At 35.8% G+C, this 26,670-nt stretch overlaps 1 protein-coding gene across 1 annotated transcript; it reads right to left on the bottom strand.

The window, feature by feature from the left end:
- Nucleotides 1-5,788: 5,788 nt before the first annotated feature.
- On the bottom strand, nucleotides 5,789-25,951 carry HEY2 (hes related family bHLH transcription factor with YRPW motif 2). Its single transcript, XM_072408859.1, has 5 exons — nucleotides 25,695-25,951; nucleotides 23,526-23,604; nucleotides 19,088-19,171; nucleotides 15,240-15,321; nucleotides 5,789-10,532 (listed from the first exon to the last, which is right to left on the bottom strand). The coding sequence occupies exons 1-5, from the start codon at nucleotides 25,775-25,777 to the stop codon at nucleotides 9,862-9,864; spliced, it is 999 nt and encodes a 332-aa protein (XP_072264960.1). The 5' UTR covers nucleotides 25,778-25,951; the 3' UTR covers nucleotides 5,789-9,861.
- Between the last annotated feature and the right edge of the window lie 719 nt (nucleotides 25,952-26,670).

The raw sequence follows: 26,670 nt of genomic DNA, 5'->3' as shown, positions 1-26,670 counted from the left end.
TACAAATGGCAATCTCCATAAAATGACATATGCACACATGATGCATTGATCTAATAACATCAGAGAGAGGATTAGTATATACATGAATGAAATGAATAACATTTATCATTAGCGCTGTATGAAATACATTTTATTATTAAGGCTGATTATGCATCAAACATAGAAGTGACAAAGTTAGATTGAATTTGTATGTAATTTAATGGAAAATGCAATTTGTAAAAGACATGTAAAAGGTTTGAATATATATCTAAATGTTGTTGGCAGATTTTTGTATGACATCATAAAAGGCCTAATATGTTTTGTAGTTACCGGTAAATGGTTTATAAAAAAAGCAAAAAAAAAAAAAATCTAATAAACAACTATGCCATAACCAGCTTTTCTTAATATTTTAATAAACAAAATTGTAAACACTTTCCAAACCTCCAGCTGCATCTTCAGGCTTGTATGGTTGTACCAGTTACTTTCTTGTACTGAATATAGTGTAATTTCACATTAGAAGTTATAGTATGTCAATTATCACCCACTTTATATCCTTGCTGGAGGACATCAGTCATTATCTAGTCCTTTACTCCCCAGCCAGACTGATCCTGGCACAACCTGCTATTCAAGAAGCAATGTAATGTAATCAACCTCTTACCAACCATGATCTGCCTGCATTGCATAGAGAATCACAAAGACCCAAGGGTGCCATCTCTAAAATAAGGTATGCAATAAAAAGAAAAGTTTTAAAAAAAAATATCACTGCTATAAAAGGTAAAAACAGGTGAACAGAATGCCCTCTTACAATGACTAAAATCCCTTCTTTATAGACAACTAATCATTGGGGTAATGCAGCTGGCGCTACCAAGTTACCTCTATGCAGACATCATCAAATGGTAGGTCAGCCAAAGTTTGAGGAACCCTGGTTGAGAATGGCGGACATAGAGACATGTGATTATATCACATGGTTTATTTACCCCACCCATGAACAATGGTTCATAAAGGGGTGGGGATGACCATTTGCCTGGCAAGGTGCCAACTTCTGGATGCCACTTGTAAATATTGGTTTAAACAATCAATCTAAATTAAATTATTCTACCACAGCAGCAACAAGAAGAGTACCTTTCTGGTGTATAAACCATGACCAGAATTGGCATAGATGTAAAATTGGATTTGTCATTGGTGTGTAGCCCATATCCCAATGTTATGAGAAAAATAAACATATACTTTTACTTTTTTTTTTTTTTTTTTAATTTCACACATTGGATGAGTTTTACAGCTCTAAAGTTCAGGTCACATAAAAGCGTTATATTCTAAATGTTTTTTTTTCAGTAAACGTACCAGGTATTGTACAATATGTATGGCAATGTGTTGCTCCGTCTTGTTTCCATTGTCTTTTTATGAAATATGTGACATAATTGGAGTTGCATGCTTCGGAGTATCATGCAGGGTGAGGGTAGTTCGTGCATGTGGTTATATTAATGATGAAAATGGATTACAAATGTAAAAACAGGCGTAAGCAGAATGCTCGGAATTCATTGTGGCTTTTCTCCTAACAAGAAGATAGCCTCCAGACAAAAAGCTTTACACTCACATCAAACGTCTCAAAGCTAGCATTGAGCTAACCCTGAAGAAGCTGGAAGATTGCCTTTATATCGTTTTATGAAATATACTCACACGATATAGAAAAATGCACATTTGGTAAAAAGTTCCATCCTATGGAATCCTTATAGATCAAGCGAGGGTAAAATTCCAATGCTAATGTAGCCAAAAAAGGGACAATTATTGGCTCCAGTAGGTCTAACATGATCTTTGTGGCTGATAAACTGTATGAATATAGCGTGAATGTACATTATTACCCAAAAAAATGTGCTTGTATGGAACAAAACTTCACATCAACCCCTGTATACTGGTATTGTACAAATGATTCTGTAATATAATATTTAAACAGAAATGTGTGTTGTTTTTGTGTATATATTTTAATATTGTTATATGAAATATTAAGTAATTGTTCACTATTTATTTTTTGGAGTCGGCTGGTATGCATAGGTATTTAGTTTTAATACCACTTGAACTTCTTACTGAAACAGGGAGAGAACATTCTCCAATGGCAACGCCTGACCCTTTTTAACTCATTTTATCCTGTCACTTGCCTGTTGTATCAATAGGAAATAAAGGGAAATATTTCAAATGGGACAATGAACAAAACTGGCAGAGGTTTTAGTCCTACCCTACTTTATACAAAACATTTTAGCCTTAGGCTTAATTTACTTATTCAGTCTCTTCATAATAAAGAAAGACAATAGTGTGACAATTCTGTTGTTAAAGTTATCACTTAAAACACAGACTAAAAGTATGTCCTACACAGGGATGGAGAAAATGCACCATTTGGTGAAAGTCACCAGCATATGTATGCAAACATTTTTGTATTTATCTAACAATCTGATACATAGTATATAAAACGGTAACTGTTGATCCAGGGAACATCTGATTGCCTCATGGAATCAGGAAGGATTTTTTTTTCCCCGTTGAAGCAAAGTATGCCGTTTTTTTGCCTTCCTCTGGATCAACTATGTCTTATAGTGTTTTATATCTGGGATATGTTTATTGCCCTAGTGATTGAACTTGATGGACTTATGTCTTTTTTCAACCTGACTTACTATGTAATTCTATAAAAGGCAAATCACTTCAGGATACTTTGATACCTTTTATTACTTTATTATTGTAAAACAATTTTTGACATAGTTATAAAATGTTTAAAATGTGTAGAGTTTATTTAATAAAAAAAGAGAAAAAAGACCCCAAACCATTAAAATTTTCTAAGTTCATTAAGTTCTATTATATTTATATATAAATTGTTTAGATGAACAACTCTTAGTTGTTAGAATAAAATCTCCCCAATGGAAGAAATTAAAGAAATTAAAATGTAATATCTTCCCTATTCATTTTAACTGAAAACAAATACCTGGGGTTGGGCTTTAGGTATTACATTTACACATACTTCATCTTTATAGACACTTTTGCCTTTTAATGAATCCCTAAAGGATTATTGAGATAAAAACTAATGTTAATAAAAATGATCATCAAGGTGACAAAAATGAGACAACAAAATGCAAAAGTGGTAAGTATTTTAAAGCATCTGATAAAATGACACACGAGTTTGATTCATACTGCTTTGGCAGTCTAGTTAGACCTTACATTCACTTTATTTGCAGAGGTGCTGTGATCTATACATTTCTAGAATCCTATTTGTTCAGCACATGGAGACATATATATTTTGTCAGGTGAGTAATGCAATTCAGAGGAATGCTTCGGATGTAACAAATTGGGTTAATGGATTAACCACACAGGTTCCCTTTTGCTCCATTTCTTAGAAATGTAATTTCAAGTTGATATTAGGATATTAAGGCTTCTTATTTTATGGTTGTTTTCACAGTCAAAAAAAAATCTAAAAGCCAAGACACATTCTAAACGAATCCATTTCCAAGTGGAAAAATGTGAGCAGGTGGGTTTTTTATTGCAGTAGAGAAATTAGATGTTCCCTCTGCCGAAAGCAAACTTACCTACCTGTTCAAAATCTTTTCTGTAATGTACATTGAGCTGCAACATGTTTAGCTGCCTTCCATGAATAAATGATCTCTTAGATTGTAAGCTCTTCTGGGCAGAGTCCTCTCCTCCCCCAGTGTCACTGTTTGTATCTGTCTGCCATTTGAAACGCCTATTTAATGTACAGCGCTGCGTAATATGTTGGCGCTATATAAACACAGTTTAATATTATTAAATCCTGTGCACATACATGGGAGTGACGCCCAATCAAGTTGACCAAAGATCCTGAACCCAGAAGAGGATCAGGTGCTGGTGATGAAACAAGGAGAGGCGAATTTAGTTTTAAAAATTGCAGGCAGGTAGGTAAGTTTTATTTGTTGTAGATCAGACATTGCCTGTCCCTTAAATGCAAAAGATAAAAAAAAGAAAAAAAAAAGTGATCTTTAAAACAAATCCTAACTGACCTCCTTACTGCAAGTGCGTTAAAGTAGTTCATTCTCAAATTCTCAGCAAGTTGTTCTCACCCTACTTTCCCTCCCAGCAGTGAATTAGCTGTTTAAATATTCTTAAAAGCCCAGCTTTAGACAAATTACAATCCCCCACCTCCTCTGTGTTCAATCACAGGGTTATGCCCTGGTAGGGTGGAGCAGGGGGAGCCAAGCTGCTGATAAAACCTCTTAGTACTTCTACTTTCAACATAGAGAATGAATTTGACCACAGAATCTGTGGCTATAGAGACCAGTGGGGGCTTGTTTTAAGCATATTTACTCTTTGTGCATCTGGCAGAGAGAAGGGGACATCACTTTATCCTCTAACCATAACAATAGAGTAATTAGGATCATCCACCTGCCTGTGTGTTGTAAGAGGACTGGATAAATGGGCTGCAGTTCTTGATTTCAATAAGCTCAAGGAACCAAACAGCTTATATGCTTACAAAAAGTATGCTGATAGGAAGAGGAAGCAGAGTGACAGGAAGATGGGCTCATCACTGTGCTACTTTAGTGGCAGAAAAAAGTACTGTTTGAAGGTGAATATTGAAGCAAATGTTGTTTGTATTATTTTATCTTTTCATTGGTAATAGTTTTTATTTTGTTATTTTTGGCTTGTGTTTTAACACTTTGACCTGCAAGTCATGACTGTCCTTCTTCTAGATATGGCACTTGTCATGGCGGTCAGTAAGCAATTACTTTCCAGGCCGTGAGCTTTTAAGTAGTAAGGGCTGTAATCACTTTTACAGACATCAGAGATGAGATCCCCCCCGCAGAACACCATACTCACTGTTTGAGTATATGGTGGGAGCATGGAGTCCCTAATGCTTCCATAGATTCCTAATGCTTCCATAATGAGAACCTGTACCTACACAATATTGTCACATAAGGGGCTTACCTGCTACCTTGTAAAAGTTAAAAATAAATAAAAGACAAGTTAAAAAATAATAAACTTTGCTAAAATAAACAAAAAAAATAGGAAAATAATCTCCCACCTTGTCCTTTTGCACTTATGTAAAAAACCACCAAAGATACACACATAGACGTAAAGAACAGTTTGGTGATACACATTGGATATGGCTGGGGAAATAATTCTAGGGCCATTGTTTATAGGTAATTATTAACTGACATGTAAAAATGTTTAACGATTACTACCTACACACAATATTGGGTATTTTAGTTGTCATGGGTACACACAATTTTTACACGTTACAAGTTTGGTATCTATTTAATTGACACAATCTTTCTGTTGATAAATTACAAAAAAAATGGATTTTTATTGGAATTGGATACATTCAAATTATTGTTCGTGTATTTTTCCTGAAAATATTGGTTGATAAGCAGTTGCACCATAGGAGTCAACATAAAAAGCTTTAATTGCCATCTTCTTTTTTAAGGGCCCTTTGTGTTCAGAAAATATATAGCTTAGTAAGTCCTTAACAAACTTTTAAAGCTGTAAGTGTAAATAGTGTAAACAAAAATGACCTGCATTATAGCATACACACTGGTTCCTATACAAATGTGTGGCATTTTTTTCTGTAAAAGTATATATTAACAGAACTTTGCCAATAATTTAGGCTATTCCTATATTTTTTACAATAAACCAATTTCTGCTCAGCATCAATGTAACCAAAAAAAAAAAAAAAACCAGACTGAAATGAAACGGTAATATGTATTTTTTGCCATAGAAAAAGATTACAAAGTAATGCACAAAATAAACAGCTAAGTAATAGTATACAGTATTTATAAAACAAATATTTCAAATTTAGCTTGAATAATGTTTAACATTTATTGCGTTCTCCACACAGCAGAGAAATGAAGTGCATAATGATACATACGGTGTTTTTCTTTTAAGATTTATGAACAATACATCACCTGTTTCTTTACTGATCAGGCAATAAGCAATGTGTACTGAGGTTTATATGATAAAGGCTTTTCATCTTTAACATGGTAAAACGACAAATTATATTCTAATTTAAAGCAAATCTGACAAAGGTAAAACAAGATCACAGTGCTGTAAGGCTTGGAGAAAAATGAAGTCTGCAGTTGCTACCCTCCTACTGAAATTTCCAATTGCCGGGCTGTCTCTGGCTTCCATACTTTCTAGTACAGTGAGATACCATTTGCCAAAGGTGGGCAAAACTACTCATTCTGGGCTATTGACTCTGATACCATTAAAGCTACTAAATCAGCTCGACAGGCAGACAATATTGTCAGAAAGAAAGATATGCAGTCTATATGTTAGTCTGAGTTTAGGTTTCCCTTGAAATCATTATGACATTGCTCGGTGATCAAAAGCTAAATTCAGCAGTTCTGTTTTTATTAAAAGGATATTAAAGTGTGTTTTTAACGGACACATATTTTAGGTTGCTACTGTAAGGATTAATTTAAAGTAATTTTTGATGCAGTTTTTTTGGCATGCTCTCTGTTTCATATTTCAACAGTTGTACTATGTATACAGAGCCACAGGAAAAAAATCTGCATGTGATTGACCAAAAGTATTCCATGTTACCATCCACTTGATTGATAATTGATCTGTTTAAAAAATACACAATAAATAAAAAATGAGCTACAAAAAAAATGCTGATTGGTATTTGAAGATCATAGATCCAAATATCAATCGAAAAAGATCTATTTTATGGATTATACGTTTTTCTACAAATGAATGAAAATATGGAGATGGGATAAAAGTATGGATAAGCATTTTTGACATTTGAAGTGCCTGTAAATTTTATACTAGGTCCTACTTTCTTCTATGACATGACAACACAGCCTTCATTGTGAAGGTTTACATATGTCTATAGTAACACCAACTCAGGTAATTTCCCTGCCTTGGCCAATGAATGGAAAAAGATAGGAGAAGCAGCACAAAGATGAGCTCATCTCTGCTCTTCCTACACATATGCATACCTGGTTAATACCTGCTCACACATATGCATACCTGCTCCTTCTTCCTCTCAAACCCTAAGCTCTGTTGTACTGAGACTGCAAGGTGAAATTTAACAGTTGCATTAAAATGTCAATTTAGTATGCATTCAATTGTGTCTTTTGTATCTATCAAGGTTCAGCTCTAATAACCACTGATTGTCCTGAGTTTTTTCTCAGGTATTATCTTTTTGTTAGGAGGGTCCAGCCCTATAATAAACATATTGAGTGGCACAAAAAATGGTTTCAGGGCTTAGAAAAAAAAAACAAGCTTTAAAAAGTCCAGTTGTACAAGCTTTCCATTTATATTGGGTTTTGTGCTGAAAAAACCTGCAATGCATATTTGAAATGATGATGTTAATTCATGTGTTATAATATAGAGCAACCCCCATGTACATGCAAGCATTCAACCCATCACAAGCTGTATGGAGCTCCCATATGAACATAGGAAAGATAAAAATATAGGAGCTACTATTGCTTGATGATCCTCATCCTCACCTAACTACAAAGTGAGACAGTGACCAGGAACAAGCATTTGTGTCCTGACTCCCGATATAATTGTGGTAGGGACGGATGAGGAAGGCAGCTGAGGAGCAGCATGCAGCTTCCAGAACAAATCAGCAATTTTAGTTCCATATTTGTATCATGATGTGTGACTGATTTGATTTGGCACAGATATTAATACTTTATTTTAATACACCATTTATGAATTACATTAGCCTATTTTTTCTTCAATCCTAAACCCAGTTTTTATTGTTCCCAGTAGTGACCCCACACTCATTGTTCTCAGTATGTTGCAGGCATGTGAAATACATTTGTTGTGACTTTTTGCATTAAGTTTCTGTATTCAAAGCTATGGGTAATAAATTACCTGAAACAAAATATACTTACCTTGTCAATTCCTCTAATTTATCTATTAGCCAACAGAGGCAAGTCCTTGACCACAGCATAAATTGGGGAGGTGGAAAAAGCAGCTTTTTTGGATAAAAAGTAAGGGTGTACTGCTTTTTTGTTGCCGGTACCATTACTGATATGTTAATTCATGTCATAAAATAAAGTACAATGTTGTTGTACAATAATGTTAATTTTTTATGCGTGAAGGAATCTCATTGTATGAGATATTTGGAGGTAGCCAATTTTGTAATCTTCTTTTAACAATGTCCATGTTATATGTTCAGATTAGTGGCTTTTGCAAGCTGTTTTGAATAGTTTTACTGCTCAAAACAGCTTGTAGCAGGGAATCCCCAGCCGCTTTTCTAGGCTTATTTGGTGACACCTGCAAACACTTATAAACGCTTGTGCAAGAAGGTTTTAAAATAGGTTTTAATTAAAACAAAAAGCCTGTTACCACTCCCAAGTGACTAGGGATCAGGTGACTTATCTCCTAAAGTGACTTCTTGCCTTAATACTGGGAAACTGTAACAGAGAAAGTTTACAGACTCAAATAAACCCTCAGCTTAAATCAACTATAGACTTTCTAGACACATCAAAGCAAAAGGTGTTCAATGTCTTATTCTCCTGATGTCTTTTTTTTACAAAGCAGACAAAACAATAAACTATCAGGCACCAACCAAAGTGGTGCACCTGAATTACAATAGGTTAATTTAACTGAGAGTTCAATTGGGCTTAAGGGAAATCAGCCGTGATACCAACCAATCAAAATACACATGGGGTCATTACCCTGTATTTCCCTCAAGGCAAATAAACCCTAAGGGCTCCATAAGCATGGTGGCACTGTTCATTTTGCATAGCACCATAACACTCAAAGTATTGTGCCTGCATTGTACAAGGCCACCATGTACAATGCATTGTAGTAAGTTGCATTAGAGGTGCACATTTGGATGAGCTGCCTTAATGCAATGTACCGGAATTGGGCCCTAAATGTGCCCTGCTAGGGGATTCTAAACAAAATACAATGGGCCTGATTTATTAAAGCTCTCCAAAGCTGGAGAAGATACACTTTCATCACTAAAGATGGGTGATCCAGCAAACCGGGAATGGATTTCTTCAAAGTCATTTGCTACTTGCTAGCAAATGTTTTGAATCCTGGACCAGATCTATTCCAGGTTTGCTGGATCACCTAGCTTTACTGTTGAAAGTGTATTTTCTCCAACCTTGGAGAGCTTTAATAAATCAGACCCATTGTATGAATCATTAATTATGCCAATGTTTTACACATTTAGTTTTCAGCTCAAGTTGCAATAAACTTGGTCATTATCTGTGACTTGGAATACAAAGCCTTCTTAGAACCAAGTGACAACTGATAAGTGGGTTTGCTTGACTTTATAATTTCTTCTTCCTTAATATCCTTTAAATGTAACAGATAGGCAGTTGACTGGATTGTACATATGGATGTAAAAGACTTAGGTTGCTTTGAATAAAACAGAAGTAATAAAGTAAATAGTGAATACATATATGGAACTTAAAGCCTTTTAATTTGCTACCAATTGCAAAAAGCAGAATAGCCAGCTATACCCCCCTACTCTCGAATAACTGGGGATGGATTATGAAATAGATGTTACAATAGCAATCAATCAGGTTTCTTCTTTTGTACTCAAACCTACACTAAGAAATTTAAATTGAAAAGAACTCTGATTGGTTACTATGCACCATTTGCTGTATTTGTAACCTCTGTCTTGCATATACTCTATGGTAGATAACACTGATCAGCTAATCCCATTTTATCCAAGCGGAATATGAAATGAACATCACAATAGTGCTGGGGATCCCATAAATTTACCTTAGATGTTATGATACATTTGATATTTACCTTCTAGAATCAACAAATAAAATTAGATTATGTATTTTTTCGAGTCCACAGGTCATCTGTATACTTTAGACATAATATTTTATTGTAACCAAGGACATTGTTCCTGCACATGATAGTTGATCTTTTAAAGAAGTCCTTTTTAATAGCAGCTCATTAAAATGCCCCTACTTCAGTCCCCCACGGTCGATATGGCTTATTGTTTGTACTGGCACTAGCTTGTCGTGGGCTGGATGAGGAAGACAAAGGTGAAGAAATGGCTGTTGCAGAAGCGGCCATAGCTGCCGCCGCCCCTGGTGGAAGTATTGGGAAGGCTCCGGCAAAGGACAGAGGGAAGCTCTGTGCCGCGGCAGCAGCTGCAGCATGTACTGTAGCTGAAAGTGACAGCAAGGAGGTAGAAAGTGGTGGAACACTGGAAGCAACACTACCAACAGAAGGCACTCTAAGAGCAGCATCGGCATGAGCAAACGTGGCTGTGAGAAGAGCAGAGCCATGTTGTGGTGGCATCTCTGTAGCTGTTGAAAGTCTGCAAGGAATGCTGTCAGATGAGAGTCCATTTTGTTGCAGAAAAGCTGCAGGAAGTTGATGGAAAGCTGTTGCCCAGTGGTGAGGGTGCAGGGAGTGCTGGTGTTGGGTCATTGATGACGTCATAGCTACGGCTTCCCTTTGTGAGGCACAGGTACTAAGATGAGAAACAAGTCTCACTCGGAGAGGATCAGATGTGTCCATGCCTTCCACAGAGCTGAGATATCTTGCAACTTCTGTTAAACACTCTCGAAAACCAATGCTCATAAAGTCCATTGCCAAAGCATGGGCATCAAAGTAACCTTCAAACAAAATACAGATAGGATATTTATAATAGATGGAATATAATGTTCATTCAACACAAAAAAACAAAAACAAAACATATACAGTAAATATGAAAAATATAAAAAAGAATACAGCGGTACCTTGGTATAAGTCTTTGGAATAAGTCAAACTTGGTAAAAGTCCTGTTTGGACACTTTTGCTTGGCATACAACTTTTGTGCTAGAACTTGTATGGGTCAAACTATGTCATACCACCACACGCTACCTTTATTTACCTCTCTTGACAGCGTCAGTACGCCAGTTACTACCATTCAGTGAACAACCCGCGCTATAACTCTTTGTGAATAACATAACATCTCCTCCTCCTCCCTTCTCAGCACCATCCTAGTAGGCACTCGACTCTTCTCAGTAAGGTAAAGTGAGGTTAAATTTTCATTTATTTCATCTAATTGCTTTTGTATTTATGAATTTTAGTATTAAGCAGTGTTTAAATTATTTCATACAGCCCGATCAATGTATAATATGCCAATAACAAAAGGATTTTTTTCATGGGAATGGATTAATAATTTTCCTTGTATTTCTTATGGGAAAAATTTGTTTGGTATAAGTCCTGTTTAGTAAAGTCCAAGGATCTGGAATGGATTAAGGACTTATACCAAGATACCATTGTATTTGGTATTTGATTCTTTAAAATGCATTTGTTTTGTCCAGAAATTGGCTTTAGTCCCAGACTCTGCCTTTTTTCTGTAACCCCTAACACATCAATATTTAAATGTCCAGAGAAAAGGTTGATATGGTAAGCCAATGTATTCACTATTTATTAACTGACTACTAATTAGAACAGAATTAGGTGTCCAAGACAATAAGGGAGTTTCCCGCTCAAATCTGACCCACATACCACAAGATCCTTTCTGCTCAAAAAGCATGTCCGCCCCTATCGGGTACATTATATCTGGGTGCTGGAAACCTCAAAAATTATCAGCCATCTGACACAGTTGAACATAAAACGTTTGTTTTTCTAACAATAAGCAATGGAACCAACAAAGTAAAGTAAGAACAGAAAATTCAATGATCAGCTCAGTCTACATGTAAAGTATGTCCACTGTTATATAAAGTAAGGGAAAGAGAGGAGACACACAAAGCTGCAGGACAGTGTTGTGGTATTACAGCGTCTGTCAGGGAGTCTGGTAATGTAATACGCCACAGCGCTTGAAAAGAAATAATATAGTAGAGAAAAATTAAGAACATGAGTTTCCCAAACATAAAAAATGTATGGTGGTGCCTCTCATCTTGTATTGTGGGGTAGGGACATTCCAGAGACACTTTCCCATGGTAATGCTGATCCGCAATGTCCCTCCCTGCCTTCCACACAAACACACGCACACACACAAAGATTAAAGGCTCCTCTGAAGTGATCCCCTCTCTTCTTTCTCTGCTAGACTGACATTTACTCCGATTCTGAGCCCCGACGGTTCGGAGGACTTTTATGTATGATCTGTTCAGTGCTATATTACAGACATGTACGACATGTTTTGTCACTTAACTGTAAACGAAGAACATCTTTCTCCGGCATTCCTTCATCAGCAAAGTTTAATGGAAAAAATGCCCGAGCAATAAACATGCAGACACAAATGTATTTTTTTCTAGTACCACTACCCACCTTCATTACTATGTTTACAATCTTGTGGCTCTGAATAACATGCAAATCAACCTACGTGTGTTTTAATGAAGCAGTTATGGAAGAATGTAACACATTTCTATTTCTATACCCATATATTATATACGGACCTCTAGTAATCAGTTTCATGCATAGTGCTGGTATGGTTGGTTGATGCAAGATAATATTACATTTCAGAAATCTGAGACTTTAATTTTTGAAGGGCAATTTTCAGACAAAATCTTTTTTAGTACCAGATGGTTTACTAACATTTTGCAGAATTATGTAATAATAAAGCTTATGTAGCATGTATACATTGTGCTATGTAATATCCCTGCAAAATCTACAGAATAGTCTTGATTATAAGAGGTGCAATATGTTTCATTTATAAAGAATGCCAAATCATTTTATTCTTGGACAAGATTGGCTAAATCCCATTTTTTTCCTGTTTGTGTCCAACTTCCAGTCTCAAAAAAACAACAGAAAGTTGGAGTAACACAACTTTTCTTTAACATAAGGACAGAGCACATGTCAAAAGGCCGTGCTCGTCTCAGGGGAAAATCTGACAAGTGTACTAGTCAAATCAATGAATGACTGATCAACAATGACTGCTGATCACTCCTATGTAAGAGAGCACAGTGGGGTGCCACTCGATCATCTCCCCCTCCCCTCGCCACTGAACAGAACAACCTTGTGCTGTGTTTGTTCACAATGCTCAGTGACAGGGTCATTATAAGATTTTGACACTTTGGACAAACATGTAGGCAAACAAATTCAACAGGATCTGGCCATTTAGCACTAATTATATATGAGGTGACTCCTGGCATCACCGGAACCTGTTAATGTGGTTTACAGATAAGTGCACAAACAAATCATTAATCATAATGTTTTAAGCTTAATGACTGTTCCCAGCTGATAAATGATATTAATGAGCAGCATGTTGAACATTGTTACATCACTTTTCATGTCCTATTATAAAGACTATATCAGTTATTTTTACAATCTTTTGGCTATTAATGCTGTGCCTGAGAATATTACTATATTCTTTACCTATAGACTTCCAAGGTGGTTTTTTCATCCATGCATGATATTCATGTTGTTCTTGCTAACTGTTCTGTGGAGTGTTATAGAGTGTAATATTAACTTTACAATTGTATGTCAATGGGTGGAATGTCAATGCAGAATGTCACCTGCCACTAACCTATCATGGGAACAATACAAGTTGCGACACATGCTCCATACTGTCTGAAAGACTTTTCTCTCTGTAAGTGGCTGGGCAAAAGTACCATTACTTGATCTGGATAAAAATTCAGGATTCAGACTGCCACTAACTGATGGCATTCAAAATTGCTAATTGTAATTACAGTCTGAAAGAGATCCTTCAACACAGATCTATGAATTCAACAGGAAAGCAGTCAATCTATTTACTTATGATTGCTGACAACAGTTAAAGTGCAACCAATTTACTAGAGAGTGGACATACCATAGAGAACGCATTTTACCTCTGAGGAACCATTTAAAGAATTTTCAGCTCTTGTGGAACCCCTGCTAAAATCAATTTATTGGAGGTTGGTGGGGAAAAAGTCTCTTACATTTGTGGCCAGTGGATGGTATAATCTCCTTACCATTTTTAGACTTGGTTTAACATCACAACATCCCATATCAAATGTTATACATTGATAGAAAACCACTGTCTATAAAGGATACCACCTTTATAGACAAATAAAAGCATCATTAGAGTCACGCAGCAGACTCTACCATGTAGTGCCTCAGAACTATGCAAACATCATGAAATGGTCAATCAATACGCCACAGTTTGAGGAACCTCTAGCAACCTCTGAAGGAACTCAATGATAAAAAATATATATAACAGAGCAGACTAATTGATGTGAATAGGGAGGGAGAGGAAAGAAGGATGTTTCCAATGAGAGCTTATTGGGAGACATTGATTGAGGTAGGATTTTCTCAGGATTTTCTCAGCTGTCACACATAGACACAAGTTTGTAAGCTGTCAGCCCTGCTCCTATCTTACTGACTTCTATGTTCTTTCTCCCACCTTTTTAGATATTCTGGGCAAAATCATTTATTTGAAATAAAATGCTTATAAACAGGTAAGAATTGGTGTTAAACGTATTGACATGACTCTGTTAAGATCAGCATTTGAACTATCTGCTGAACATGCATGGAGTTGTTGAATCATAACTGGAGAAAACAAGCACAAAATTAAAATTATTATTAATAAAAAAAAAAATCCTGATTGGTTGCAATTGGAAACAATCCCAATATATGCCTATTTCCTTCAATTTTATTACACCAGCCCCATATACATGCATACGTTCAACTTGAGTGAGTTGAGTTGAGTGAACCAAACAGTTTTGCCTACGTTTTACTGCTGTTGTATAGCTACAGCTACTAAAAAAAAAGTTAATGGTCTACTGGTTTATATTTTAGCAGGGGTTAACCTCCAAGTGAAACATTTAACAATGGCCATAGAACGACTGATCTGAAATGTGAATGAGAAATTTCTTGCTCATAGAAAGTCACCAGGAAGTGAGTTTCCGTGCTGCGATAAGCACAGGAACAATTACTCTCTCCATTTCCTTTATGGTCATTGTGCGTGTGTACATACATCAGCCTGTTCTTTTTTGTGCCCCACAAATCTGTGTGGGCAATAAATGGAGCTCCCCTCCTGCACTTCCTCCTTTCCAGGCAGACATCATGGCGTACAATTGGAGGCCTCCTGTTCTCCTGTTTATTTTCCCTGATGTTTGTATGTTTGTTTTGTCTCTGTGCGCAGATTTTCACTGTCTTTGCAAACCCCAAACAAATCTGCGGCTGGACTGTCTGTGAATGAAGCTTTTACTCCCACAGTGTTATGAAAGCAAACACAAGCCCAGGGTCAAGTGCTTCTTTTGTGCCTGTCTTCTTTCCCACGAGTTCGGCCCTACCATTAGCATTGATTTCCATCCTTTTATCTGAATCCGCCTACAAGCGTTTGTCAAAGAGATGTTTGCTTAGATTGCCATGCTCTTTTGCAGTGTACAAAGTGCAGACAGAAGAAGCCTTACCTTTACCTCCTGTAGCCTGCAGCATCTTCAAATGGTCCACTGTCATCTGCAGGATCTCAGCTTTCTCTAGCTTTGCTGATCCCTAAAAACACAAACACAACAACTCAATACCTTCTATAAGTCATTAACACTCCACTGCCTTTAATATTGTATATATCTGATAAAAACAGAAGCCTACCCTCAAGTATATCTAAACCCAGAATTGTCTTATATTGCAGATTAGCAGTCTATAAATGTAGTGGATGTGTTCGTTTTTCTTTTAGGCTTTTGCCCATTTTTTACCACTGCCCTAGTGTGACGTTGCTCAGTTATAGTATTGTATCAATGGAGCAGCAGCATTTCCTCCAAGGAAAGTTCTCTACTCCATGAAAAGCAGAATGCACAGAATAAAAGGTACTGGCTCAAATGCTGGCAGGATCAACAGTTACTTTTTCCACTGATCAGATATAACTTGAATGGTTTAAACAAGATTTTTACAAAACGAGAGCTGCAATGACTTTCTGTGACATTAGAGGATGTTCAGGCATGAAGATTATTCCTAATACAGGGAAACAGCTACCAGATTCCTTTGGTGCTGGCTTAGCTAAGAGGGCAAAGAATACAAGTCAATGTAAATATATTGAACAGAGCTGATTTTTTAACTGAGTATTAAAAGCTGAATCCATCTGCAGAATGCTCATTCGCCGGCTACTGTCATCTTCTTTTAATGTTTTTGGGTACCTTTACATTTTCAAAAGCCACCCCCAGAAATTTAAACAATCACTTTGAAGGTTTAGTAAACTATAATACATTTTGAAAAAGCTATATGACTACAACATGGTATGATAAACTGGAATGTACCCTAATTCATACACAGCTTGCCTTCATTCTTGCACTTCTACAACTTAGCTTCCAGTTTAGAAGTTTTTATACCGTCCTATGCACTGAACTCCAATGGTCATTATTATGGAGGATATTTGGGAATAGGGGGGGGTGAATCATTTCCTAGGCCCTCAAAATAGTATGGAGTGTATGAGTCAGTAGTGTGACAGATTTCATGTCAGGAAGTACATTTTAATGGAGATATAAAAAAAGAACATTTTACTGTTAGGTTTTCTGTATTTAGTAACATAACTGCAAAGTTCCAGGTACATAGGTCTACTTAGGTAACACTATAGTGCCTCTAGAAACTATTTTTATACTTTGACAACTGTGCTCAGCTAGGGACAAGCTAGTATAGTAATATTATCTGAGAAACATGAACACCCTAATTGACTCCTACACAGCACTGTTGTTCTTCACCGGAATCGTCACAATAATTTCAGGACTGGAAAACCACAGGTTTCCGCTAGATAAATATATATGTGGCTGATTATGTTGCTTGTATAGCAGGGCCATCTCTTAGATTTTGGCCATGCTCCTGTGCATTGTATCTATGACTATGACATATCTCTGCATTCTCAGTGGACTAAACAAGATTAAAACATTCACAACAAGCGTGTCAGGTGATAAGTGTCTGACCTAGTGGGAGTCAGTGGTCTGTTCAATTGTGTAATGTAGTTTTATTAGTGATGACAGGTATGTACGAGACCGTGTTAGTGCATTCAGGAGGTAATGGAAGGACAAGGAACAAACTGTAAAGACACAAGGATTCTGATTAAATACCAATAATCGGGTTATTCAAAACTGGTACAGTATGAATGGCTTCTCCATGTAATAAAATAATAACTCCACTCAGATTCAATAGATGAGTAAATACTAAAACATGAGTAACTACTATGATGGTTTAATTTCACATGATGCTGACAGTGCTGAACTTATATGGCTACAGATACATCTGGTTGTGTGTGGCCATTGCTTCCGGCATTGGGTTTTATCCAACAGTGGAATACAATAGATTCAATGAAATCCACACAGTTTGATGTGTTTTTGTGATGTCTTTTAAATGGCATTTGTGAATAATTTGAACTGTAATATTAAAAAGATGCAAACAATCTGCAGAATTCATGTGCTAGTACAGAGTTTCTTTTATAATAACCAATGACTCATGATTTTTCACAACTTCTCTGAAATGTATAAAAACATACATCAAATAGACACGCAGTCTGAGGTATTAATAATTACCAAAAATATGACAAATACTATGAAAGTAATGCTACAATAGTAGTTCTTTAGTTGAAGTTGAATTAGCAGAAGAAGTTGATTTAGCATGCTAGATCCCCAGGCAGGGTAAAACATTTTATATTTTAAGCTTTGACAACTGTTGCTTTTACTACTTTATGTATTTGGGAATGGTGGTCGAAAGTTGTTGTTACTGTTCGAATGTTATATGAATTCTTGTAATGCATTAGGTACATTTCTGGCCATATCTTCTACAAATTACAAAAAATAATATATTATACTTGTACTTAGTTCCAAATCTTTTTTTTATTATTATTAATAATATTATTATTATATTATAAACAGGATTTATATAGCACTAACATATTACACAGCGCTATACAGTGACAGAAAAGAAGCAGAGGACCCTGACCCAAAGAGCTTACAATCTAGGAGAGCTTTACTTTAATTGTCCAATCCTGTGAAAAGCAAAACTTCTGTTCATTTTAATTAACCAGTTATGGGCAAATGGGTTTAGAAACTGAATATTCACTCACTTTAAATGATAATTAAATGATATTCAATAATCCTAGACTTTTCATGTGAGACCTGGAATGTGAACATAGTCCCATCCCTTTCCCTGAAGGTCCATTAGGTTAATTAGGCCACTATCCATTTAAAATACGTGTAATTAATCCATTATCACTTTACAAAGGTAAATCATCTTGTAAAATGTGTGTTTAAATTACTTCTACTTGTAGGACTTAGTAGGAAAGAATTGGAAACGTTTTGTATTGCTGATTGTTTTCCATTAAGGAGATTTTCCAGCACTTCAGGTAAGATCATTGGGACAGAAAGTGTAAAGAATTACTCCAATGGGGACATGGACAAAAAAAATGCACTTTTTAGTAAAACGGCAATAGTATTAGTATCTCTGTAACAACTTTGCATGTAATACTTTCCTTTTGTTCTGTTTTTCCTCTCCGCAAGTTGTAACGCTTCACTGAAGCCCATCATGGGTATGATTTATTAAATAAGTAGGGGCTGTTCATTTAGCAAAATCTTTATTCTTTAGTAAGATAACCCCAGTCCATTCCCAGCCTGAAATAACTTCCAATATATAATTATAAGCAGCATTCAACAAAGCAACCTAAATCAATGTAGTGAGTCTACCTTACTGAGATGTGGTATCTTCTTCATCTTGTAGATAGATAGATAGATGGATAGATAAATAGATAGATAGATAGATAGATAAATAGATAGATAAATAGATAGATAGATAGATAGATAGATAGATAGATAGATAAATAGATAGATAGATAGATTAGGTTCTGTGTCCCCAAACTAACATAAACATAAATTTGGTTTGTAAAATGACTTCCAAGAATCATCCGCCACCAACATACGGCAGCAATGACTAAAAAAAAAACTTTTTGGAATACAACGCTAATTTATCACATTGGGAACATAATAGGTCCTATTCTGTGTTTAAACAACCACAATATTTTCTTGAGGGAAACATGAGGCATCATGAGTGATGTTATCCCTAAGGGAAAAGAGCAACCATATTGGAAATATTTCTTCCCCACTTTCATGACTGTATTGTGTTTAAACAGTTTTACCACAACAAAGGGTTTAATTGAAAAGCAAGCTCAGTGCCAGATAAGGCCACATGCAATATTATTTTAATGATCCTCGAAGAGAACCAACAATTTTAGATCAGAGGTACAGTAGAACGGAGAAAAAAAAAACTGAAGGAAACAACTTACTTGTTTCTCAAAAGCAGTCGGCACAAGTCGGCGTAATTCAGACAGGCTGTTATTGATACGATCTCGCCGGCGTTTTTCTATAATCTGTTAGAAAGAAAACAATGTGTGACAAACCAACAAGAAAGCAACCTTAACTCATTACATGTTTATAGGGGGACGGTTCTTTAAGTTTCCATGCAAAATTCAAATATGTAATAATTCCGGAGTCTTAATTAAAAAGAAAATGGTTTAATAAAGACTCCTTGAAGCACGTTTAATAGTGAAGGCTAAAAATAAATCAACAAAACCACGCCATTAAAGCAGAAGTAGAGCAAAGAAACATTTAGAATATGCTTGCAGCAACCAATGTGATACATTCTTTCATTTTTTTCCTAGCACTAAAAACATGACAGATGGAATCTGAATCAATAATGAGAAACACAAAAACTTTATCCAACTTTGAAAATAACTAATTACATTTTTTTACATACGCATTAGTATACTCTACAATCACGTATACGTTCTACAGGTTGTCAGAGCAAAAACTTTTTAAAATAAACTTAAAAAGTAAGGATTTGCTACCATTAGAAACATGAAAAATCTACTTTTTTTTTTGTTCTGGATTATGTCAGAAATTAATGTACTTTCTTATATGTGACCTGTGTCATGACTGTTCTGTAGGCTGATAGTTGTATATCTGTAGAGTGAGATCATCTAAGGCACTGCTACCTTTACATGATAACCTCAGAAGATTAGGAATGACAGTTGGTGATGTCATTGCTATACTGCTTACTTTTCCCCAGAGGGCGCTCTGCAGAGATACCTGTACCTGGGGGTCTACATTGTATGGATATTTGGCTTTTGTCTACCCAAAACACTATTTTCATTGGGTTCGTATGTCCTCCTTGTGTTTGTAGGGATAATTGACTTTCATAAAATGTGTCCCTGGTGCACAGTAAAGGCAATAGACTATGATCTTCTTAATAGGCCATGAACTGAATTGTTTACGTAATTGGAATGTTTTATGTAATATTTTAACGCATATTAAAATGTATTATAACATATTTCAACAAAGATAATTTTCATAGAACATCCTGCTCCACATAAAAGACGTAGTAAAAAAATAGTGCTTAATATTTGATTAAATATAAAAAAAATATATTCTAATAATATATAAATATTTAACTGTAAAACTGAGCTGAAATGAATTGAACTTTATATATATGTATATTAATGTGTACATCTAAGTATTTGAATTGAATTGACTGTGTCATTTTATTAATCAGATAATAGAAATAAACTACATGTAATGAAATATTTTGACCATTGCTCATTATTTGTAATAAAAAAAGTAATATATAAAATTATCCCTGACATTTTCATTACTCTGACCAGTTTTTTTCATTTTCAGTTATTATTCTTAATCTATAAAATTATACATACACACATATATATATAAATATATATATATATATATACACACACACACATACATACACGCACATTTTCTAAACTTTTCTGGAAGGAAACACCTTTGGGTAAATTTAAAAGAGCAGAGCGCAGAACAGTAATGATATGCAAAGTACAGACAACTGAGACTATGGACCAGCCAAAGCTCTTTTTGCTGAATATTTATATATATATATTCAAAATATAGGGCTCATTTACACACACACACTATATATATATATATATATATATATATATATATTTATATATAGTTAGTGTGTGTGTGTGTGTGTGTGTGTTACAGCAGAGAAAATTGGCTATTTTAGACCTTCTTGGGGGATGCATTACTTTCTATAGAGTTGAAGAAATACCGGCAAACTTATCTATTCATCTGTTAGTGGTGATTTCTTAATGTATTTTTTATTATATTAGGAAGGTCTATACCTGAAAATAGCTAATTGTCTCTGCTGCAATACATACTGTGCATTCAATGGAAAGGCAAAGCGCTAACCATGGACCATTAATATAAAATTTAATTGTACAGCCTTTTTTAGATCTATCACTATGTAGAGCAGTGACCTGCCTGGCAAATCTTACTGAGATTGTACAGTCTACTTTTATTATGTATGGCCATAAAAGGAAAAACATAAGGTCTTGGTTCATTGCTTCAAACCACAAAAAAAGATTTCAGATTTCTTGTTTATTATTTCACTGTGGATTTAAAAATAAACATTAAAATAATGAAATGTGAGGGAAGGTGGTATTCTTTTTTATTCTGTACAACATGGAATGCATGCAAGTGGATAATAAATAGGAAGAGATTGGAGGTATACTTGGTCCCTATGACCTCCAGGGCCTTGCAATAGATGCATGTTTTGTACGCATAGCAGATATGTACAAAGTTACAAACTCTTTTTTTAACATGATCTGACTCCTAGACAATGTCATGATACTATTCGGACAAATAGTATATGATAATGTTTTCTATAGATTGCTTTAAGAAGAAGCTGACTGCTTTTCTAGAAGCACAGAATATAACTGGGTATTAAGACTTTAAAGTAAAGATAACAGAGATGGTTGATCCAGGGAACATCCGACTACCTCATGGAATCAGAAAGGAATTTTTTTCCCGTTTGAGCAAATTGTACCAGGGTTTTTTTGCCTTCTTCTGGATCAACTTTGTCTATAGGGTTTTATATCTGGGATATGTTTATTTCCCTAGTGGTTAAACCTGATAGACATTTATTTTTTTCAACCTATCTAACTATGTAATGTTTGCTTGTTCTTCATGACTGAACCACTGAATAAAAATGTCTTTATCAGAAGTGCAAATTTTCAAAATGTAGGGCCATTTCACTGTCCTTATTCTTTAAAGGAACAGACTTAAATACTTTACGGTAATTTAAAATTACATGAGAATTGAACATGTGGTCAGTGGTGGGAGTAATGCCCCATTACCGGTGTCACTGGAAGAAAAATACTGCTTTGCTGGTGTCGGTGGGACAAATTATGACTCACTGTTCATTAGCGTCACTGGCAGGAATTGTTTTCTATAACTGGTGTCAATGGGAGGAATATTGCCCCTTTTAATGTGATGAAAGAAGGAAGAGAGAATGTACCCCATGTGTGTGGGAGTAACATCCTATGTGTCACTGGGGATGATCTGTTCCATAAAGACCAGTTAAATCTTAGCAAAGGGCCTCAATTTGCTGGGGCCTGTAGACTGGGGACCACTGGCCAATATTTTAAACTTATAGATTTTATCAGGGGCCAAATCTGTGGCTGACATGTAGAGAAGAGCTAAAGATAAAAAATGTGGTTTCGCAATGACCTGCTGCACAGAGCCAAAATTAAAGTATCATTTCAAATATTTTCATTTTCTTTCATTTTCCAAATATCCATTTTATCTAAGCCTCAAGTGTGCAGATATGTTCTAACAGGGTAGAGTGCACTTAAGTCAAAACTAGAATGCATTAAAGTCAAACTGATCCAAATATCACCAATATGATTGTTTTATTATTTTATTTATTTTCTCAAAAAGTTGCCTTTTTGATATGCATTTAAGAGCTATGTATTTTTTAATTAAAAACAATAGGTCCGTAGTGCAGATGCTGTTATTCAGAAAATAAATGTATGCAAATAGAATAACAGTTAATGATTTTTTGGTAATTTATTCAAACATTTGGTGTATTCACAGCTACTAAGAACATTTCCTATTGAGAATAATAGGTGGAATGTGCCCATCATTTGCAGCTCTGCAACCATCCAATACTTCCCAAGCTTTAAGCCAAATGAACACTCAGTCACATAGGAGTCTATTAAAAAGTTTTTAAAAACTCTGCAAAAGATAACATGCTCTTTTTATGTTTGAAGCTCCTGTAATCCCCTCCTAGGGGTACCTAAGGACTTGGCTGTTGATGGCTATTACAATGAAAACATGTAAGAACACATAAAGATCACATTTCTGTGTTAAAACCATGTGAATAAAGGAGTGAAAAGAAAAGCCTGAGTGTAAAGTGCAAAAAATCAGATCATAAAAGAAATTCTGATTGGTTGCCATAGGTGACTCAATTGGAATGGAGTGCTTTCACTTTCCATAAAGAATGTTCGATGTTCGCTCACCAAAGCAAATAAGATAAAGCTGCGTTCACTGTAATCAACCAATCACACACAAGCAGAAATCGTGTTTTTTCTGATCTGGCTTGTTGCTGATTTGCTTATTACCATTAGCGCCTTTATAATATTCTCTAAATTAGATAAACATTCCCTATTCCCTTAGTATGTCCGCTCCATTAGTCTAAATACAGACAACAAATCGTATCATCAAAATCTGAAAGAGATATTTTTATCTACATTCTTCAATGAGTTAGCAAAATCATCGACAATAGTAGGACAAAACTGCAATATCATAGGCATAAGAATCCAGTAGTTATATTAGAAACAAATTTAATCCCGGGTGTTTTTACATTTCCTCTTTTCAAACCAAGATTCAAAAACTTTAAGTTCTTACCCCTCTCCGTTTTTTCCTGGCCATGATCTGGGACGTGGTTGTGGGCGAATTTGATCGAATTAGTGAACCACTGCTATGCCTGTGACAAAGAAAAGGAGAATAAAAGTTAACTATGTTCGCTCTTCTTACTCTTACTGGATGAAGAAGACTGCATGTTGCGATCCTCTGCAAGGAGCTCCTTGGGCAATGCTTAACTATGCAATGCTCCAAGTACATACCAAAATTATCATAATCTGAGCTCCTATTTACAACACTGAAAGTTATATCCTATTATACATAATAAAAGTCTATTAAAGGAGTTAAAAAATAAAGGAGCTGCAAATTGCAGCCTCAAAAAGAAATGTTAAGGTATTTTATAAATTAAACTTGACTTTATAATTATTCTATACACTATCTGCCATCTCAGAAAACCATTTATTTCTTGAAGTCCGCATTAACAGAGCTTGAACACCAAATTATTGTATGAAAAATGGAAATAAGAAACAATTACATTCAGCAACCAGATTTATCATTGTTATGAGCAAAAGCTTCACGTTATATTCAGGTTTTATGTATCCGACTGATTATTGATTGATGAAAGGAAAGCAATTCAGTTATTGCCTGTTGAATTTCTTTCATCTGAGTGGTTGATGCACTATATCATTACCCGTATTATATTCTGATCAGTTTTCATATTTCAAATGGAGTGGGGTAGAAGTGCATTCACCCATTTATAAAAAAAAAATAGTAATCAAACACTAAAATCAATAATAAATGGATCACCTTTTCCTTCCTGGTCTCTATTATATTAATAGTAATATTACCTGCAGGCAATCTGCATACAAGATGCCTAATATATGAAAGAAGCATCTTTACAATGAGCCGCCTGTCATAAGGATTAGTTTCTAGTCTGAAGACAGGATGATATAGATCACAGCAGACTTCTGAAAGCTGTCTTGAAATGATTCTCAGTTCCTGCCATATGTGATGGGGTGACAGACTGAATTTCATTAACTGTCATTAACACTATCTGACAAGATATCAGAAAAAATGAGCAATCTATTTATCATCTAAGACGTATGGCTAGATGACAGTCTGATGATGTAAGAATATATATTCTTTGTTGTAATTGTATTTTTCTTATACTTTTGATACATGACCTGTTCCATAAAACACAGGCAATGGGCACACCCCCAATGTAATTCAGGTAAACTGTACCAATACACTTGTGAGACTTCTTTAATCTAAGATCTGACTACAAAACACATCCATCCTTTATTTTAGCCAGAACATTTTTCTTAAATAGTGAGACAATAATCAAACTTTCTCGGGAGAATTCTTGAATACTGTGCCATGGCAGTGAAAGGGATGGCATTCTTGTTCATGACAAGGACAACTACAAGATAAGCCGCTCACTGGATGCACAGGCACATACAACTTTAGGGAACTAGGAGTGAACAAACAAAACCTAATTAAACTTGTAGATTGTAAAGTTTGTCTTATTTTGTAAATCATCAACCAGCAGTGGCTAGATTTACATTCCTGCTTATTCAAATTGTAGCCTGCCATATTTCAACTAAAGTTTCCAGAAGAGACAATGATCCCCACAATGTGATTATTACACAGCTACATTGCACAGACAGGACATAATAGAATGCACAGATCTGTAAGATATACATATTCCTGGATCAACAGAGAGATCAATATGTACTGGAGCAAAACTTGTTAGTAATATATATATACTGGAGACTAATTATTACATTGGATGAAAGAGGTCCAGGCAGATGAAGGTGTCTCAAACCTATACATTCACCCATCACTGATAGAATTAATCCCTATTGTTTGTAAAACATAAAGCAGAATATTTTCAAAATAATTGTTTCTGCAATCAAAGTATAACAAAGACATGGATTAGTGTTCTGTGAACTTTTATAAAGCAATATAAGTTATCTGATGGCTGATCATATTTGTTATACTGTGAACATCAGATATAATTAGTGTACCATACTGTAGGTATTATTTTATTTTCCTCCATCCCACTAATATGCTATAAATTTTAGATGTAAAAAGATTTTTTTACATGTTGGAGGTGTCATGGTAATAATTATCTTCTCCCATCCCATCCTGGGGGTCCTGATGAGAAAAACTTCAATATGTTTGTCACGTGTCCATAGCAAGTCCAATACTCACCCGGAGTAGTTATTCTCACTGCCCACATCGATGGTCTCATCCAGATCGCTATCAGAGCTGGTGTCATCACACGGTCGCTTCATACTCAGGGTACCAGTCACTTGCAATCAAATAAGAAAATGATTATCCTCCAGGGGCCGAGAGAGGGGATAAAGGTCCAGGATGTACAGTCCACACGGGGAAGCGATGTCCAGATGCTGATCGCTAGCAGTGTGTGCTGATCGCTCGCTCACCATCTATTCCCAGCTCTGCAATGCTTTCCCACGCCGCTCTACATCTCAGCCTGGAGCTCCGGCATTCACCACGCCCCCATCACGTATACCCCGCCCATTCGTATCCGAATTTAGCCTGGGCATAGGCAATGACCACACCCCCATCCGTCCGACACGCCCACTTCTCCCTTTCTCAGCGCGCAGATCTCTGACAGTAGACACACCCCCTGCTTGCTCCGCTCACTGTCCTCGCACTGATCGCTATATTGGTACATTGATCACTGTGTTGTCACTATGACAGGAAATAGACAATTCCCATCATTACACAAGTACGCCCAGCTACTGTAAACCTGCTTTTCCCAGGACATAGATCTATGGAGAGCATGTCATCAGAGATCTGCTGTGAGAACTGAAGTTGTATGAGCTGGTTTTCATCCCTTTGATTGCTAGGAGCAGTTTTGGTGGTTTGGTGTATTTGTACAATATTGTAGTATGACAATATAAACTTACTGTATAGGTACAAGTCATCATAAACTACATTCACATCATAGATAAAAAGTATTATGAGCAAAACATTCCAAATGAGCATGAACGAGATTCACGATTGCAACGGCACACATTCGCAGATCTTGGGAGATTATTGTTCTATTGTCAACTGATGTGTCGCCTGACTACTGGCTGCGTATTTGTGGTTCTGTCCAGTGTACCCTCTGGAGCAACCCTTTCAGACCCATTGACCACTAAATTCACTGGCTCTGGACCGC

This window comes from Pyxicephalus adspersus, chromosome 4 (genome assembly GCF_032062135.1).
Source record: "Pyxicephalus adspersus chromosome 4, UCB_Pads_2.0, whole genome shotgun sequence".
NCBI lineage: Eukaryota > Metazoa > Chordata > Amphibia > Anura > Pyxicephalidae > Pyxicephalus > Pyxicephalus adspersus.
The sequence above is the reverse complement of the archived record's forward strand: the minus strand, read 5'-3'. Positions and strand labels throughout refer to the sequence as shown.

What these genes read in the sequence shown, in the direction of transcription:
- HEY2 (XM_072408859.1), bottom strand. Translation starts at nt 25,777, where the DNA reads ATGAAGCGACCGTGTGATGACACCAGCTCTGATAGCGATCTGGATGAG. An exon ending in AGTGAGAATAACTACTCCGG is followed by an intron (nt 23,605 to 25,694) that starts GTGAGTATTGGA and finishes TCTTTGTCACAG; the next exon opens with GCATAGCAGTGGTTCACTAA. An exon ending in CGACTGCTTTTGAGAAACAA is followed by an intron (nt 15,322 to 19,087) that starts GTAAGTTGTTTC and finishes TTGTGTTTTTAG; the next exon opens with GGATCAGCAAAGCTAGAGAA.